Below are 19871 nucleotides of genomic sequence, written 5' to 3'. Positions count from 1 at the left end.
ACATCGCCAGAGCACGCCACCTCGGAGGGGGCTCGACGTAAAGGTATCTCTGCAGGGTCTGAAGACGGAATGTCGCGAGCTGGGCGCTGACGCACACCAACGACTGACCGCCCTCCCTAAGCGGGACACTCAAGACTGCGGCAGAGACCCAGTGCTTCCTGTTGTTCCAGAAGAAGTCCACCAGCTCCTTCTGTATCTTGCCGACAAACGCAGGGGGAGGGGTCAAAGTGACCAGCCGGTACCACAACATGGCGGCCACCAGCTGGTTTATGACTAGCGCTCGACCCCTGTAGGACAGCACTCGGAGCAGTCCTGTCCAGCGCCCTAGGCGAGCAGCGACCCTGGCCTCCAGCTCCTGCCAGTTCGCCGGCCAGGCTTCCTCGTCGGGGCTAAGGTAGACTCCCAGATAGAGGAGATGGGTCGTGCTCCAGGCAAAAGGCCTGAGCTCCTCCGGCAGGGACCCACCAGGAGTCCGGAACATTTCTCCCAGTTGATTCTGGCGGAGGATGCGGCCGAGTAAATCTCCTGGCACTCACGCATCCTCCGCAGGTCAGCGGGATCCTCTACCGCGAGGAGCACGTCATCGGCGTAAGCCGAGAGGACGACCTCCATGCCCGGCCCTTGCAGAGCCAGTCCCGTCAACCTCGTCCGCAGGAGGCGCAAGAAAGACTCCACGCAGACGGCATATAACTGGCCGGACATGGGGCATCCCTGGCGCACCCCTCTCCCAAAGCGAAGGGGCGCCATCTAGGACGCGTTAACCTTTATCAGACACTCCCCGGCGGCGTACAAAAGTCGGATCCGGGCGACGAAATGCGTCCCGAACCCGAAAGCGCGCAGAGTTCCGAACAGAAAGTCGTGATCCACCCTGTCGAACGCCTTCTCTTGGTCGAGGGATAGGAAGGCGCCCGACAGACCAGCCTCCTGGGAATAATGGATGAGGTCCCGGACCAGATGGATGTTATCGTGGATTGTCCGGCCCGGGACCGTGTAGGACTGATCGGGGTGGATCATGTGGTCCAGCACGGCGCCAAGGCGAGCAGACATCGTCCTGGTGAAGATTTTGTAGTCCGTGCTGAGGAGGGAGACCGGGCGCCAGTTCTTAAGGAGGCGGAGATCGCCCTTCTTAGGCAGCAAGACTTTCCCCCAGGACCCGCGTGTAGTCGCCCCCCAGGACGTCCCAGAATGCCCTGTGGAACTCCACGGTCAGCCCGTCCAGCCCCGGGGCTTTTTCCCTCGAGAGCCGGTCGAGGGCGCCGGTCAGCTCCGCCAGGCTTAGCGGAGCTTCCAGATTTTCGGCGCCCTCCGGGCTGACCTTCGGCAGGTCCTCCCACAAAACTCTACGCGCTTCCTCGCTGGATGGCTCCGGTGAGAACAGGGCCCCGTAATATTCACAGGCCCTGTTGTTGACACCCTCCGGATCTGAGACGAGAGAGCCGTCGTCGGCCAGCAGCGTCAAGAGCTGCTTACGGACACTCTGTCTTTTTTCCAGCGAGTAGAAGAAGGGGGAGCCGCGGTCCAGATCCCGCAGGAACCAGATCCGCGACCTCACGAACGCACCTCGGGACCCGACGAGCTGCAGGTCCTTCAGCGCGACCTTCTTCGCTTCGTACACCGTCCGCAGGGCCGGGTCCTGGACGACTTGAGCGAGACGGGCTTCCAGGTCGAGCACCTCTTTTTCCAGGCGCCCGACCCTGGCCGCCCGCCTCTTGGTCGACCCCCTCGCGTCAGCTTGACAGAAGACGCGGACGTGAGCCTTGCCCACGTCCCACCATAGCCTCAAGGAGGGGAAGCCCCCCTGCTTCCTTCTCCAGTCGGCCCAGAAACGACGGAACGAGTCCTGGAACCGCACGTCCTCCAGCAGCTGGTTGTTAAAATGCCAGTACGCGGACCCCGTCCTTGCGCGGAGCGAAGCGAGCTCCGCCCACACCAGGTGGCGGTCCGAACACGGTACCGGCCGCATGGAGGCCGCCGGGACGCAGGAAACGTACGCCCGAGACACGTAAAGGCGGTCGACTCTGGACCATCCTACTCCAGGCCTCACCCAAGTAAAGGCGCTGGAGTCGGGATGGAGATTTCGGCAGACGTCCACCAAGTCGAAGGACCCGACCAGGTCCCTCAACTTCTCCATCGCCGTCATGCTCTGCGGGGCATCGGAGCGGTCCCGCGCCTCGAGGGTGCAGTTAAAATCCCCCCCGAGGACAATGCAGTCGCCGAAGTCGACGGAGCCAAGAAGAGCGGACACCTCTTTGAAGAAGCGCGTTTGCTGCGGGCCGGGCTGAGGGGCGTACATGTTCACGAGATGGAGCGGCACGTCCCCCAGGCGAACCGTTACGTGCAGCAAGCGGCCTGACACGGGCTCCTTGACCCCCAAGATCTCCGGCTGAAAATGCGGGGCCAGCAAGATGGCCACCCCACTAGAAGTGGCGGTGAGGTGGCTCATGCGGACCTCTCCTTGCCATTCCAGGAGCCACGTGGCTTCGTCTCCCGGAACGGTGTGGGTTTCTTGCAGGAAGCACGCCGCATATTTCCCCTCCCGCAGGAGCGAAAAATTGTTAAATCTACGGCGTGCCTCTCTGCCGCCGTTGATGTTGAGGCTGGCTATAGTTATCTTCATGACGAGCATAGTGCAACCTCTACCTAACCTATTGTGGAGGGGGGAGTGGAGTTGTTTTTTGGCCTCCACTCCGTCCGCAGCCCAGCGAGGAACCCTCTGAGCCGGCGCAGCTCAAGGTCTTGCGCCCTTGTCAAGGGCCCGCCCGCGGCCAAGGTTTTAACGGCGGCACGGACGGACGCGATGATCATCACTGGCTCAGACCATCTTTCCAGGGCCAGACGGGCTCGGTCGCGGCGACCCTGGCACTGGACCAAAAAGTCCCGGAGTTCCTTTGCAGGAATGAGGAGGGCCTCAACGGCGGACGCGAGCAGATCCACCGCCTCACTGGCGGTGGACTCTAGCTCTTCTCCCGTGTCCCCCACCGAGTCCCCGTCCTCCCCTGGGAGGTCGCCACCAGCAGCCGGCCCGTTGAGCGCACGTGGTACGGCAAACGGCCCGGCCGCTCCATCTGGCCCTGGCTCTGCCCCGATCCCACCCCCAGGATCGTCGGCGGAGGAGTCCCCACTGGGCTCTTTTAAAAGTGGTGCTGGGTCGGGAAGCGACAGCGGAAGGGGGTCCTCCCCCGCCCCAGGAGCCGGGGAACACGGAGAGTCCCGGTTTAGGAAATTCTCCAGGTCCACCAAGTCCCTCAGCTCCAAAGTAGGGGGCGAGGGTTGTTGTTCTTCCCCCTCCCCGCCGACACCCCCGGCTCAGCGTGTGGATGTATATTAAAATTGTCTGCAGTTTCATTTTCTGCCGAGTCGAGCAAGACCCGACGGCAACACATTCCTCCGCTGGCCCCGCGCCCCCCACGACAGGCAGATTTTCCACGCCACCCCCAGGGGGCAGAGGCTGGGCAGCCTCGACGGTCTCATCCTCCCCGGGGACAGATTCCTCGAGCCTACGGCGCAGTTTGGGGGCGCCGGTGGGGGACGCGGGACACGCGACGGGCACCGACTCCTCCGCGGAGGAATGTTGTTCCCCCTCCGCCTCATTGGAGCGGCGCCTCCTTTTGTTCCTGGGGGGGCGCGGAGGCAGGGAGACCCCCATGTCTGCCGAGGCCTCCCGCTCCACTCCCCCCTTTTTCTTGTCTTGCCCGCGCCCGAACCCCTCTGCGGTATTAGTCAAGGGCTCGGGCACGGGCTCAGGGCACCCCGCGCTCGCCGGTGAAGGGGTTGGGCCGAGCGTGGTAAACAGATTGTCTGGCGCACCGAGGGGACCCGCCTCTAGATGTTTCGCCGCCTTCCGCGCCTTCTTTCCGGTCGGACGCTCTCCCTCCCCCCCCCCGCCAGAGGCCGTGAAAACAAAGGCCTCCGACGATGCCCGCGCACCTACGGCTTCCGGCACGCGGACGCAACTAGGGGGAGGGGTGGCGGCGGCGCCAGCCTTGGCCGCCTTCGGTGGTTTGACGGCCTTGGAGGCGGGGCAGTTATTGCGAACGTGCCCCACCTCCCTACAGGCATGGCACCGCACGCCGTCCGACGTCCAAAAGACACGGTAGGCAGTCCCCTCGTGCATTACGTTGAACGATCCCTCCGTGGTCTCCTCCCGCGCGAGCCGGACAAAGAGCTGGCGGCGGAAGGAGAACACGTGGCGCAGGCTGTTCTCCCTGAGGCCGAGCGGTATGGGGTTGATCCCCGACCTTACCTCCCCCAGTTGGTGTCGGTGAGGGAGGAGGAGCCTAGCGGGAACAAAGGGTGGGACGTTCGATAGAATGACCCTCTGCTCGGTGGCCTCGAGAGGGTCCACCGGCAGGAACGCCCCGCCCACCGTGAGCCCCTTTTCAATGGCCCGGGACACCGCTCGCTCCGACCCCAGGAAGAACACGGCCTTCCCAGACATCTTGGAGGCTGCGACAATGGCCGAGGGGCCGACTACCCCAGCCATCGCCCGCACGCACTCTTCAATGCTCATTGTGGGGTGAGTGTAGCTCTTGACCCCGTGTTTTTTGGTTATAAGTCTGAATGGTGGCAGGGGCGCAGGAGGCGCTGTGGATGTGGACGCCGCCTGCGCATATGTCCTTGCTGGCCCCGCCACCGGCGTGGATGGGGTCGCTATCACGGGGTCCCTTTAAGGGCTACACCCACCCCAAAGTCACAGGCCTCAATGGTCTTAAGTGGCCTCGTTTAAATATTTAACAGAGGGAGCTCTGAAAGAGGCACTCCTCTCCCCTAGTTGGCAATTGGGGAGGGGCCTTGCTCCCTCTGCTCAGTTGTCTTAATTGTTCTTGTTTTTTTCACTTGGGAGGAAAGGGCTCTCCGAGAGACAGGGGAGAGACAGAGAAAGAGAGAAAGAGCGAGGGGGGGTGGGAAAGAGGGAAGCTGCGAGGGCAGGTCTCCCCTCACAGCGATGGGTGGGTGCACTCCCCAGATGTCAAACAAAACAGTCTTTGGGGTGGTCTTCGGGTGGGGAGGAGAAGATGTCTTCACCTGGGGCAGCTGGAGCCACACAGGTACACACTCCCAACCATGTTAATTAGGGTGATTGAGTTTCTTCAGCCTGGTAGCTCCAGCTATCCCAGGCTAGGCAATGGGGGAGGGGTGCTTCAGTGGTGTGTGGGCCTAGCTGTAGGCAAGACTCCCACACACACTTCCACACACACACACACCCCCCGCGATGTTCCGGCCCTCGATTGGTCTTCTTTCCTCCCCCCACTGATACAACAAAGTCTTTTTGGGGAGTGCACCAAAACACACCCACCTTTGGCGGACGAAGTCTTTCCCTCCTTCCACATTAGTAAGTTGTTCTTTCTTCCCCCTCTCCCCAACTCTTTGTGGAATTAATCAAGTTGTTGCAGTCTTCTGCTCTCCTCCTCTCACTCTGGATGAATGGTAATGAAGCCCCTTCCTTCCTTCTCTTCCTGGGCTGGTCTCAGGGCTCACTCCAGGCCTTCCAGACAGGAGCAAAGCAGGGAGCTCCTTCTCTCACTGCTCCAGGCTCCAAGTGAATAGGCCACACTTCCAAAGCTCCACCATTGGTCCTTGTGCATGAAACTCTTTTGAGTTTACCTGCAAAACATAAAACATTAAGACCATGCCACCCGACCTGGGTGACACAGCAGACATTTTCAAGGCCCCTTTTCTTTTAAAATTATTTTTTTTTTTTTTGGGGCGCTAAAATCAAATTTTCCCAGTGCCCCCTATAAAAGGGGAGGGGGACACTAAAAGCACCGGCAATTAAAACAAATTAAACTTTAAAACGTAAAATCAAATTAAAATTTGGTTGCCGGGCGTGATGATGCACTCCAGTCCCTCCGGTGCCCACCTCTCGCGGAAGGCCGCGAGCGTACCGGTGGACACCGCGTGCTCCATCTCCAAGGACACCCTGGACCTAATTTCACGTAGCGAGCTAACTTGTGCATGAATCCCAAAAAGTTAGTTTGCAGGTGCAGCAGGTAATCAGGAAGGCGAATGGAATGTTGGCCTTGATTGCGAGAGTACAAAAGCAGGGAGGTCCTGCTGCAACTGTACAGGGTATTGATGAGGCCGCACCTGGAGTACTGCGTGCAGTTTTGGTCACCTTACTTAAGGAACGATATATTAGCTTTGGAGCGGGTACAGAGACGATTCACTAGGCTGATTCCGGAGATGAGGGGGTTACCTTATGATAGATTGAGTAGACTGGGTCTTTACTCGTTGGAGTTCAGAAGGATGAGGGGTGATCTTATAGAAACATTTAAAATAATGAAAGGGATAGACAAGATAGAGGCAGAGAGCTTGTTTCTACTGGTCGGGGAGACTAGAACTAGGGGGCACAGCCTCAAAATTCGTTGGAGCCAATTTAAAACCGAGTTGAGAATGAATTTCTTCTCCCAGAGGGTTGTGAATCTGTGGAATTCTCTGCCCAAGGAAGCAGTTGAGGCTAGCTCATTGAATGTATTCAAATCACAGATAGATAGATTTTTAACCAATAAGGGAACTCAGGGTTATGGGGAGCGGGCGGGTAAGTGGAGTTGAGTCCACGGCCAGATCAGCCATGATCTTGTTGAATGGCGGAGCAGGCTCGAGGGGCTAGATGGCCCACTCCTGTTCCTAATTCTTATGTTCTTATGCCATCCATCCCACATAAGGAGGTCAGAAAGAATCATGCAGCTCCTTGGAAAGAAGAATGTAAGCGACTGCATAATTCTTTCATTTTCGGCCGTCCCTCGAAATCGAGGAAGACGTGCTCCCACTCAAAGTGAGTTCTCAGGTGACTGTACAGTCCAATCCAGGAATTATAGTCTCTGTCACAGGTGGGACAGACAGTCGTTGAAAGAAAGGGTGGGTGGGGAGTCTGGTTTGCCGCGCGCTTCTTCCGCTGCCTGAGCTTGGCTTATGCAAAGGTGACGAGACTCGAGGTGCTCAGCGTGCTCCAGGATGCTCTTCCTCCACTGAGGGCGGATTTGGGCCAGGGATTCTAATGTGCCGGTGGAGATGTTGCACTTTATCAAGGAGGCTTTGAGGGTGTCCTTGAAACGTTTCCTCTGCCCACCTTGGGCTCGCTTATTGTGTAGTAGTTCTGAGTCGAGCACTTGCTTTGTGAGTCTCGTGTCGGGCATGTGGACGATGTGGCCCGTCCAATGGAGCTGGTCGAGTGTGGTCAGTGCTTCGATGCTAGGGATATTGACCTGATCGATGTCGAAATCTCGACCTCCGATAAATGACTCAGACACCTTCAGCTCCGGCAGAAGTTTCTTTAATTTACTTGCTAGCAAGGGAAAGGTCACACTCAGTCAATGGCTAAGTGAACACCTCCGAAATGGTACAGTTTCACGAGATATTTATACAGTAAAACTCAAGTTATGGCCTCTCCCTGTGTATTGGCTCTGTCTCGCAGTCAGTGAATACAGATAAAGAGTTAATTACTACATCCTTGTCCTGACGTGGTTTCCAGATATTTCCTTTTGTCAGGGTTATTAGTTGGCCAGCCGGCCATTACTCGATGAGAGTGTGGTAATGAGCTATTACCTGCCTTGCATTGTGTCAGGATTGTCCAGTTTCCTGGTCAGTTATCTTTTGCATCAAATGGATGAGGTCTCTACAAGAGATAATGGCTGGTGGTTTGAGTACTTCGAAAAGGGTGGGGTGGCGTGGAACTGGTGTCATATAGACAATAGGAGAGCACCATGGGGGGTGGGGGGGTGGGTACTTGTCTCAGCAGGACTTGCCTCCTAGCTGTCTGGTGGCTATCAGCCCTTTCAAGCCAGATTTAGCTGTTTCTGCAAGCCGACTGCTTTATTCAGAAATTTCTGCAAGGACCAGGACTCCATTTTGTTATATATTAAAAAGGGCACAAAAATACCGTGTGGTATCAGCTTAGATAAAAATACATTTCCACATCGAGAATACTGATGTTCCTTGGGATAGTTCTTTGGGATAGCATGCAGGGAACAGCAGAAACCTTCAAAGCAAGTTCATGGAGAACAGTGTGGTTTCCTGGAAAGGACTACGAAGGTGAAAAGTGGGACCAGGAGCTTTGAACAGAAACAAAGTTCAAGGATGGTGAAAAAGGTGAACAGGATCATAACTCAAGAGATAGAGCACAACTCGAAAGCTTTGGCAGGGGTTTGCAACCCAGCTTGATTATTACAGTTCGAGGTACTGCACCATTGGGTTGGAAGCAGGGAGCAGGGGTTGAATCCTGGCTTTGGAGGGAGTAATCAAAAGGCTACAAAGGGAGTGGAAAGTGGGATTGCATCCTTATGCTACGAGGGAAAACTGCAGGTAGATTGAAGGATATTGCGGGGGGGGGGGGGGGGTGGGTGGAAATGGGCTTCCAGGTAAACATCATGAGGTATTTATAATCTTAAACGGAATAGAAAATTGGATCCAAGTGAGAAGCTCATTGTTACTGAGCCCCAGGAGAAGCAAGAAAATATGAATTCAAGCTTAGATGATAAATGGTGAATATCTTCATAGGCAGTCCCTCAAAACGAGGATGACTTGCTTCCATGCCAAAAAAAGGATGAGTGCACAGGTGTTTCAATGAAGGACCTAATATTCCAGGTGGAAGATGCCTTTGTGTGAATTTTTTTTCAACGTGTGGTGACCGTTGCATACCAGCCATCACACGGGTTTGACCGAGCTTGGGCTTGGTCCAGTGGCAAGGGTTATCCAAGATGACTGGAGACCTGCTCTGCTGTATGGACCTAGTACGCATGCATATCGCAGTGTGGGCTGGCCCGTGCTGCCCCTGGGCCCTCGCCTCTTCTGGCACTGATCACATCCCTCTACAATCTCTCGCCGCTCCTTCGCCCCGACCTCGCCGCTCCTGCTGTACCTGCCCACCCTCCAATGATCAACCTAGACCTTGATGACGTCCCTCTTCGCTGCAACAGTTAACAGTCTTTGCCTCGCTTTCTCTCTCAGCTCTTCTCCCCTGACAAGGTCCCTGAAAGACATGTCCCCATGCGCTGCGCAGCAAATCTAGGCCTCCGACCAGGATCCAACATTCCTCCGGGACCAGCAGGTAGATTCGTAGATTTTTTTCGGGTCGGAGGCATTCGTACGAAGGAAGCCTCCAACCTCAATTTTCGGCCCATTGTTTAAAGCCTCCTCCTTCACTCTCCCTCTGACCGCCCTCCACTTCTCTTTCATTTTGGTGAATATATGCTTCATGCAGAGGCTGGTGATGATATGAAATTACCTACTGACTGGGGTGGGGGCGTTAATGCAAACAGGGAGTAGTAGAAATTTCAAGAGGGTGATGGATAAACTTTTCAGATGTGAACATTGACTGGTGTAAAATATAAAGCTGTAGAGAGTGATCAGGGTAGATTCATCAGGATGATCCTAGGGATGGGAAACTATAGTTATGAGGAGAGACTTGAGATACTGGAACTATTTCCATTGGAGCAAAGGTTAAGAGCAGATTTACTTGAGGTTTTAAAAATTATGTCGCGTTTTGATGATGGATGGGAAAGACAATTTCCTTTGTTTGGCGAGTCCGTGACGAGGGGTCATCAATTTCCAAATTGCCAATCAGAATAAGGAAAGAGGTTCGAAAAGATTTCTTTGCACAGACGGTTGTTGGAGCATGGCATGCTTTGCCAGAGGGAATTATTGAGTCAGAGACAATTGCTTCTTTTAAGAGAAAATGTGAAATATTTTTAAGCAGAGAAGGATACTAGGCTACGGGGAGAGAGTTAAGAATGGAAGTTGTTTTGGATTTCTTTAGTAAAGGGCTGGTACAGACATGATGGCCTGAATGGTCTACTTCTGTGCTGTGAACTACTGAGGTCCAAAATGGGCTATGAAGTCTCCATATAAACTTTAGGATTGGTCTGATAGATTGATATAGCCGTTTCTCATCCTGCACAGTTCTGTATTCGTAAAAACAGTGGGGATGATTTAGTTGCTTACATCTAGTGATATGCTATGGGTAACCATGATTTCTGATGCTCGTTTAATTGTCTTAGGGAGTTGGGGAGGAATTTACAGGAGTTATTCCTGAAATTAGCCAGAGGTTTTTTTCCAGGTATTTTTTTTTGCTTGCCCTCGGAGTTAGCATCACTAGCGATTTGGGGAAGGTAATGCATGGTGTTGTCTGAAGGATGTGGTGAGCATTGAAGGGCCTGATGGTCCCTTTTCTTGCCATCTTCTCATACATTCATAACATTAGAAATGGGATGCATTCATTTTTAATGAGTATTGGAAAGATGAGTGTTCAGAACAGGACTACCCTGAAATGTGGCAAGATGATATGTTGCACATAGTATTTTTTTTAAATTGGAACTTTGTTCAAGAAAAATATAAGAAATAAAATAAAAAGGCAAAAAATTTGCAGTTAGTAAAGGAAGGTATCGTGTGCACCTCAGGGGTTGTTGTAAGGATAAATGATTTGTGACAGATAACACTTGAGTACACAGCAGTATTGAACATTAACCAGAAGCAGAATAGTATTCTTACTGTTCGTGCTTATCTTGCACGGAGACATAGCATATTGTTGCCACATCTATTTTGTGGTTTGTTCTCCTGTTTAGCCCATTGAAGCACTGGTTGATCGCGTTATCTTAGCAATAAAGGAGAACATCGCTCATGTAATGAGACATCTTAACTTTTGGGAATCTTGTGGAGTGCCATTCATTCTCCACTACGACAGAATACTTATGGAATGTGTAAGCAGACAATCTCTGCAGTGTGTACTTCATTTGCAAAGGTGACTTGCATGTATCTAGTGCCTTAACATCCCCAAACATTAACAGAGGTGTAATGAAAAAATGGATACTGAGACAAAAAAGGCGATATTAGTCGAGGTCAAAGTGGTTGGTTTTAAAGAGGAGATTCTCGGAAGTGGAGAGGCAAAGGGGGCTTGGGGGAGGATTTCAGACAGTGGGACCTAGGCTGTTGATGACAATGGTTTCAAATATTATGGTGTAGGGATGGGCAAGAGGTCAGTGTGAGAGGAATGCAGATTTCAGGGGAGTCTTGTAGAGCTGGAGAAGAGTACAGAGATAAGGTGGGGTGTGACTTTGAAAAGATTTAAACAGAAGGATGAGAATTTTAAATTTGGGGCATTGGGGACTCAGAATATCATCATCATAGGCAGTCCCTCAATCAAGGAAGACTTGCTTCCACTCAAAGTGAGTTCTCAGGTGACTGTACAGTCCAATATGGGAATTACAGTCTCTGTCACAAATGGGACAGACAGTCATTGAAGGAAAGGGTGTGTGGGGAGTCTGGTTTGCCGCACGATCCTTCCGCTGCCTACGCTTGTTTTCTGCATACTTTCGGCGACGAGACTCGAGGTGCTTGCGCCCTCCCGGATGCTCTCCCTCCACTTAGGGTGGTCTTTTGCCAGAGATTCCCAGGTATCGGTGGGGATGTTGCACTTTATCAAGGAGGCTTTGAGGGCGACCTTGAGACATTTCCTCTGCCCACCTGGGGCTCGCTTGCCGTGCAGGAGTTCCGAGTAGAGCGCTTGCTTTAGGAGTCTTGTGTCAGGTATGTGGACAATGTGGCCTGCCCAACGGAGCTGATCGAGTGTGGTCAGTGCTTCGATGCTGGGGATGTTGGCCTGATCGAGAACACTGATGTTGGTGGTATTTCTCCAGCGATTTGAAGTGTCTGCTGTATATGGACCACGTCTCTGAGCCATACAGTAGGGCGGGTATCACTTCAGCCCTGTAGACCATAAGCTTGGTGGCAGATTTGAGGGCCTGATCCTCGAACACACTCTTCCTCAGGTGACTGAAGGCTGCGCTGGCGCACTGGAGGTGGTGGTGGACCTCGTCGTCGATGTCTGTCTTGCTGAAAGTAAGCTCCTGTGGTATGGAAAGTGGTCCATGTTGTCCAAAGCTGAGCCGTGGATTTTGATGACTGGGGGCAGTGCTATGTGGCGGGGTCAGGTTGGTGGAGGACCTTTGTCTTACGGATGTTTAGTGTAAGGCCCATGCTTTCGTATGCCTCGGTGAAGATGTTATTGATGGCTTGGAGTTCAGCCGCTGACTGTGTGCAGATGCAAGTGTCGTCCTCACACTGTAGTTCGACGACAGAGGATGGGACGGTCTTAGATCTAGCCTGGAGGCGATGAAGGTTGAACAGGTTTCCACTGGTTCTATAGTTTAGTTCCACTCCAGTGGGGAGCTTGTTGAGCGTGAGATGGAGCATTGCAACGAGGAAGATCGAGAAAAGGGTTGGCGCAATGACGCAGCCCTGCTTGACCCCTGTCTGGACATGGGTTGGGTCTGTGGTGGATTTGTTGGTCAGGATCATGGCTTGCATGTTGTCGTGGAGCAGGCGGAGGATGGCGACAAACATTTGGGGGTAGCCGAAACGGAGGAGGACGCTTCATAGTCTCTCGCGGTTAACAGTGTCAAAGGCCTTTGTGAGATCAAAGAAGGCCATGTACAAGGGTTGATGCAGTTCCCTGCATTTCTCTTGCAGTTGTCATGCCGTGAAGATCATGTCCGTTGTACCCCGTAGTGGATGGAATCTACACTGGGACTCTGGGAGTTGCTCCTCAGCCACAGGGAGAAGACGGTTGAGGAGGATTCTAGCGAAGACTTTCCTAGTGGCCGACAACGGAGATTCCTCTGTAGTTGCCGCAGTCGGACTTGTCCCCTTTTTTAAAGATGGTCACGATTACCACATCTCCAGGCATGCATTCCTCCTTCCAGATGAGAGAGATGAGGCTATGCATTCGAGCCAATAGTGCCTCTCCGCCATACTTTAGTGCCACGTCGTGGATTCCATCTGCTCCTGATGCCTTGTTCTTGAGCTGACGGATGACCTTTTCTATCTTGTGCAGGGCTGGGTTTTGATGAGATGGTAGGTAGCATGCTGCGGGATGGAGTCGACGACACTCATGTCAAAGGCAGAGTCTCAATTCAGGAGATCTTCGAAGTGCGCCTTCAGCGGGCCCTGACTGCCTTAGTGTCTTTGATGAGTATCTCCCCGTTCTTGGCTAGCAGTGGGGTGGGGCCTGAGTGCTTGGGCCGTAGGTGGACTTGACTCTGGTGAAGAATCCTCCCACGTCATGGCTGTCGGCCAACTGCTGAATCTCCTGTGCTTTCTCCTTCCACGATCTATTCTATAGGTCGCGGGTTTTTTGTTGGACCTTGTCATTCAGCTGTTTGTCGAGCTGCTTTGCTGCTCCCGAGTTGGGTTGTTGCTTTAAGTTCAGACATGCCCTGCGCTTGCGGTTTATTAGCTTCTGGATCTCCTGGTCATTCTCATCAAATCAGTCCTAGTGATTCCTGGTTGAGTGATCGAGCGTCTCTTCGCAGGCGCTGATTATAGTCGTCTGGAGGGCAGACGAAACGCTGTCTGCATCTCGGAGTCATCGAGAGTCACTAGGTTGGCAGTGAGGCGCTGGCTGTATAGGGCTCTCTTAGCTGGGTCTTTGAGTGCCCCGGCGGTCATTTTTGACCGGTATGCTCAATAATTGTTTAATCAGAGGGACTTCAAGACAGACTGTATGAATGTTCTCTTTACCGTCGCAACAGCAGCATGGCTACCAGTGAAATATAAAAAGACCTTAGAGCATGGCATTGCTTATTGTAAATCAGATGATCTTTTTGTAATGAAAGGAACGTTATACCGTGCAAATCGCAATATATTATTCTGCTGTTAAGGTGGAGTGTGCTCAATGGCTTGTTTCTTTAAATCACATGGTCTAATTGCTTTAAACAAACACAGCCTGAGGCAACCCAATGTTTCTATGGGCCAGAATTCATCGTAAAAATAATGGTGAGGCTCACGCGCTCATCATTATTTATTCACAAATTGGACAGCAACACCAGGCGAGCGCAGATGCGCAGTTAAACACAAAAGTCCTGATGTTGCTGTACGAGATGCGCTGCTCCTTCGTAAACTCTGCAAAAACGGAATTTCACTGTCTGTCTTCAATGTAATGAATAGTGTGAGGTTCCTTTACTTGGGCGGAAGATAACTGGCCACAGAAAGTTGGGGCTTATCCTTTTTAACAGCATGATGAATCTTAATTACTGCCAAAGTAACTTCTCTGGTACTTGAAAATTAACTTTTACAAGGGTGGAATCTCATTTCTTCAGATGTTAATTGTTGTTGGAGATTATTTTTAACAAGTGTAAATTACACTTTATTTACTTTTTCTTTGTCTCTTTTCTCGCTCTCTTTTAATGCCATCTTTCTTTCTGTCTGAATTTCGCTTTCTGTACCTGATTTGACATTAAATTCACTATTGTAATTTGCACTTGCTAGTTCGTACTCTGTGCTGTTCATTAACAATACTTTAAAATGATTGGTGAAGGAGAGACACAGTCCTGTCCTGTTCACACATGTCCCAGATGTTCTTTCACTAACAGCAACTTCCAGTGCAAAAGGTCATAGAAATTAAATGGGCATGGCAAGTCTAATTAAGGGCAGGTGCTGTTTGTTCCCTGTCTAAATTCTGGCCCATTGTGTTTGGTGAGGGAACTTTCTGATTGGAATATGCTTGGCAGTTGCAGGTTGCAGTTCAGAAGCACCCAGCATTTTATGATTGTTTTGCATCTGTAACAGAGTGTAATATCTGGGTGTGCTGACGTATCATTTTTAATATGTTAGTAAATAAAAAAAATTCCTTATTTATTTGTCTGTTTGGTTTTCAATTGTACTTCATAAATGCAGCAATCCATTTGATGTGCGCAGCCTTCAATCTAACCAACCAATATTATGCAGAAATCATTCTGTTGATTGTCTTATATTTTAGTCCTCTTTCCAAATGAAAAATGATGAATTCGGCTTTCAAGTAAAATAACATTTTCTAGCAATATCTATATTTAATATGCAATTGAATACAAAGATATTTAGTCAGTAACATCTCTTATGTATATAATTTTAAAAATACCTGCAGTAATATTTCCTAATCACTAACTTGACCTGCCGTGTTTTTGCAATGTTTTCAGTTTTTGGTTCAGATTTCCAGAATTTGCAGTTTTTCTTTCCTCATTCTTAAAGATGTTCAATTTTACTTTATTTTAGGGGAAAACCAAAGATGACACCTGGAAATCAGAGGAGCTGCTCAAGCATATTAAAGTAATTGCTTTTAATTCTAAAATATAATGCAGTTGTAGACCAATCACAAGAGCAGAAATTGGTTGTTGATTGACCAATCTCTCAAGCCAGTGTTTGATACTGTCGAGTCAACGGGCTAGAATTTCCTAACAACCCGCCAGTGCCCGATTGCTGCTCAAAAGACTGCTAAGATTCCCAAGATTATCGTCGGTGAAAACTCCCTCCCACCCCCCGCGCACCAAAAAAAAAATAGAGAAAAATATGGGCGTTGCACTCCGATTCTCGGCGAAAAAGTGGAATTTTGGGTCGATTGGGCGGTTCTTAAAGAAAATGGGCGATAATTAATAAATTCACAAAAGATTTACCCCGAGGCTGCGGGTTGGGCCGAGGAGGAAAAAAACACAAAATATTTTTTCAAAAAGCAGAACATAAAAAATCATAACATTCTCAGGACCCTTTTAACTTAAATCACCACAACAGAATTTTAAAATAATGAGTAAAAAACCAATTACTAACCTTTTTCTTGCAGAGCTACTCACTGTAAGAGGGGGGGGTTGTCTCTTTGTGGGGGTCAGGTTCCTTTCTGATCAACTTGAGCGGTTCGAATCGCTCCCACTCCCTTGGGTTCTGTACGCTGGATTTATTTGTAGGGTGTGACAAAAGTGCAAAGGACTCTGGTTTGATGCAAAGAACTTTGTTTTTATTACAGTCAAGGTAATACAGGCTTATTACTCTAGTAAGAAAATACAAGGCCAAACTTACAATCACTCTAATAAAGAACAATACAAGGAAAGGTACAAGGTCAAACTTAAAATCACAAATCACTCTAATAAAGAACCATGCACTACACATTCAAAGGGGGGTCACAGTAAATTATACCTCCCACCTCCCAATACCTAATTCTAGCTAGGTTAGACTCCAGGGCATGCAGGGACTATGCTTACTAACCCTTTTGATAGTTAACGGTAGATCGCGGTTGTTTTTCCCTTGATACCACGTTGACTGTGGTCGGTCGCTACTGCGATGGTGATGTCCTTCCATCCTTCAGGACTTCAGGGCTTCGAGGCTGCAGAAGTTAGTTTACAACTGTCGCATTGGTTTCTCTCCTTGTCTTGATGACACAGCATAGTGTGGTACTAGTCTGTCAGTCAAAGTGTCATCTGAGGTAGTAGCAGCCTTGTAGCTACCGAGCAACCACCCATAACCTCTGTTGAAAACAGAGGCCGGTGATACAATTTCAGTGTATTAATCTTAGCGCCAAATCTCTTCAAAATCCTTTGTATAATTTTGTCTGGCTTGGTTCTTCTTTGTAATATTTTGTCGGGCTCGTTAAAAGTTGATATGTCTTGGGTGGGTTGATGTTCGAAAACTGTTTCCTGATGGAAATATTAGTTTGGTAATTGCAATGTCCTTTTGTGCTTAGTCTTTCACATACAGGCTGAATTGGACCTCTTTGTGATGTATATGCTGAAATGGTTGTCCAGACCCATGTTGATGGGTAGCTACCTCTGGGTGATTTTGTGATGTTAATGTCTCTTGTGGGGGAAGGATTTTCGAAAACTCATTCTTCCAGACAGGTTAACTCAGTTCTCACACCCAGGTAGCTTCATAGAAACATAGAAACATAGAAAATAGGTGCAGGAGTAGGCCATTCGGCCCTTCTAGCCTGCACCGCCATTCAATGAGTTCATGGCTGAACATTCAACTTCAGTACCCCATTCCTGCTTTCTCGCCATACCCCTTGATCCCCCGAGTAGTAAGGACCTCATCTAACTCCTTTTTGAATATATTTAGTGAATTGGTAGAGAATTCCACAGGTTCACCACTCTCTGGGTGAAGAAGTTCCTCCGCATCTCGGTCTTAAATGGCTCACCCCTTATCCTTAGACTGTGACCTCTGGTTCTGGACTTCCCCAACATTGGGAACATTCTTCCTGCATCTAACCTGTCTAACCCCGTCAGAATTTTAAATGTTTCTATGAGGTCCCCTCTCATTCTTCTGAACTCCAGTGAATACAAGCCCAGTTGATCCAGTCTTTCTTGATAGGTCAGTCCCGCCATCCCGGGAATCAGTCTGGTGAACCTTCGCTGCACTCCCTCAATAGCAAGAATATCCTTCCTCAGGTTAGGAGACCAAAACTGTACACCATACTCCAGGTGTGGCCTCACCAATGCCCTGCACAACTGCAGCAACACCTCCCCGCCCCTGTACTCAAATCCCCTTGCTATGAAGGCCAACATGCCACCTGCTTTCTTAACCGCCTGCTGCACCTGCATGCCAACCTTCAATGACTGATGTACCATGACACCCAGGTCTCTTTGCACCTCCCCTTTTCCTAATCTGTCACCATTCAGATAATAGTCTGTCTCTCTGTTTTTACCACCAAAGTGGATAACCTCACATTTATCCACATTATACCTCATCTGCCATGCATTTGCCCACTCACCTAACCTATCCAAGTCGCTCTGCAGCCTCACAGCATCCTCCTCGCAGCTCACACTGCCACCCAACTTAGTGTCATCCGCAAATTTGGAGATACTACATTTAATCCCCTCATCTAAATCATTAATGTACAGTGTAAACAGCTGGGGCCCCAGCACAGAACCTTGCGGTACCCCACTAGTCACTGCCTGCCATTCTGAAAAGTCCCCATTTACTCCTACTCTTTGCTTCCTGTCTGACAACCAGTTCTCAATCCATGTCAGTACACTACCCCCAATCCCATGTGCTCTAACTTTGCATATCAATCTCTTGTGTGGGACCTTGTCGAACGCCTTCTGAAAGTCCAAATATACCACATCAACTGGTTCTCCCTTATCCACTCTACTGGAAACATCCTCAAAAAATTCCAGAAGATTTGTCAAGCATGATTTCCCTTTCACAAATCCATGCTGACTTGGACCTATCATGTCACCTCTTTCCAAATGCACTGCTATGACATCCTTAATAATTGATTCCATCATTTTACCCACTACCGATGTCAGGCTGACCGGTCTATAATTCCCTGTTTTCTCTCTCCCTCCTTTTTTAAAAAGTGGGGTTACATTGGCTACCCTCCACTCCACAGGAACTGATCCAGAGTCAATGGAATGTTGGAAAATGACTGTCAACGCATCCACTATTTCCAAGGCCACCTCCTTAAGTACTCTGGGATGCAGTCCATCAGGCCCTGGGGATTTATCGGCCTTCAATCCCATCAATTTCCCCAACACAATTTCCCGGCTAATAAGGATTTCCCTCAGTTCCTCCTCCTTACTAGACCCCCCGACCCCTTTTATAACCGGAAGGTTGTTCGTGTCCTCCTTCGTGAATACCGAACCAAAGTACTTGTTCAATTGGTCCGCCATTTCTTTGTTCCCCGTTATGACTTCCCCTGATTCTGACTGCAGCGGACCTACGTTTGTCTTTACTAACCTTTTTCTCTTTACATATCTATAGAAACTTTTGCAATCCGTCTTAATGTTCCCTGCAAGCTTCTTCTCATACTCCATTTTCCCTGCCCTAATCAAACCCTTTGACCTCCTCTGCTGAGTTCTAAATTTCTCCCAGTCCCCAGGTTCGCTGCTATTTCTGGCCAATTTGTATGCCACTTCCTTGGCTTTAATACTATCCCTGATTTCCCTTGATAGCCACGGTTGAGCCACCTTCCCTTTTTTATTTTTATTCCAGACAGGAATGTACAATTGTTGTAGTTCATCTATGCGGTCTCTAAATGTCTGCCATTGCCCATCCACAGTCAACCCCTTAAGTATCATTCGCCAATCCATCCCAGCCAATTCACGCCTCATACCTTCAAAGTTAGCCTTCTTTAAGTTCTGGACCATGGTCTCTGAATTAACTGTTTCATTCTCCATCCCAATGCAGAATTCCACCATATTATGGTCACTCTTCCCCAAGGGGCCTCGCACAACGAGATTGCTAATTAATCCTCTCTCATTACATAACACCCAGTCTAAGATGGCCTCCCCCCTAGTTGGTTCCTCGACATATTGGTCTAAAAAAGCATCCCTTATGCACTCCAGAAAATCCTCCTCCACCGTATTGCTTCCAGTTTGGTTAGCCCAATCTATGTGCATATTAAAGTCACCCATTATAACTGCTGCACCTTTATTGTACGCACCCCTAATTTCATGTTTGATGCCCTCCCCAACATCACTACTACTGTTTGGAGGTCTGTACACAACTCCCACTAACGTTTTTTGCCCTTTGGTGTTCTGCAGCTCTACCCATATAGATTCCACATCATCCAAGCTAATGTCCTTCCTAACTATTGCCTTAATCTCCTCCTTAACCAGCAATGCTACCCCACCTCCTTTTCCTTTTATTCTATCCTTCCTGAATGTTGAATACCCCTGGATGTTGAGTTCCCAGCCCTGATCATCCTGGAGCCACGTCTCCGTAATCCCAATCACATCATATTTGTTAACATCTATTTGCACAGTTAATTCATCCACCTTATTGCGGATACTCCTTGCATTAAGACACAAAGCCTTTAGGCTTGTTTTTTTAACACCCTCTGTCCTTTTAGAATTTTGCTGTACAATGGCCCTTTTTGTTCTTTGCCTTGGGTTTCTCTGCCCTTCACTTGATTAGACTGTCTCTTGCGAGTTCCGTAGGTCCGCCCACAGCCTTGAGTTTGTATTTTAAAATCTAAAATTCTATTAAAGTTCGTAGTTTCTTTCATAAGCACCTCAGAGTTCCAAACTTTCCGGTAGATAGTCCCAAAGTAAATTTCCTTTCAAATGAGCGGGGAGGGGGGGGGGGGTTTGTCAATTTTGCATTCCTTCATCACCTACTGCCCAGCTCCGCTGATTCTT

At 49.8% G+C, this 19871-nt stretch overlaps 1 protein-coding gene across 5 annotated transcripts in view; it reads left to right on the top strand.

Moving 5' to 3' along the window:
• The window catches only part of dync2i1 (dynein 2 intermediate chain 1), a 132284-nt gene that overhangs the window by 2124 nt on the left and 110289 nt on the right, over positions 1-19871 (top strand). For all 5 annotated transcript variants that reach the window (XR_011593398.1, XM_070881606.1, XM_070881607.1 and 2 more), the window contains exon 2: positions 15022-15075. Coding sequence is in view for 4 of the 5 variants with exons in the window: in XM_070881606.1 (XP_070737707.1) it covers positions 15022-15075 (54 nt within the window). In the remaining variant the exon portion in view is untranslated. The remainder of the gene's footprint in view (positions 1-15021; positions 15076-19871) is intronic.

This window comes from Pristiophorus japonicus, chromosome 5 (assembly GCF_044704955.1).
Source record: "Pristiophorus japonicus isolate sPriJap1 chromosome 5, sPriJap1.hap1, whole genome shotgun sequence".
Classification (NCBI taxonomy): Eukaryota; Metazoa; Chordata; class Chondrichthyes; family Pristiophoridae; genus Pristiophorus; species Pristiophorus japonicus.
The sequence above is the reverse complement of the archived record's forward strand: the minus strand, read 5'-3'. Positions and strand labels throughout refer to the sequence as shown.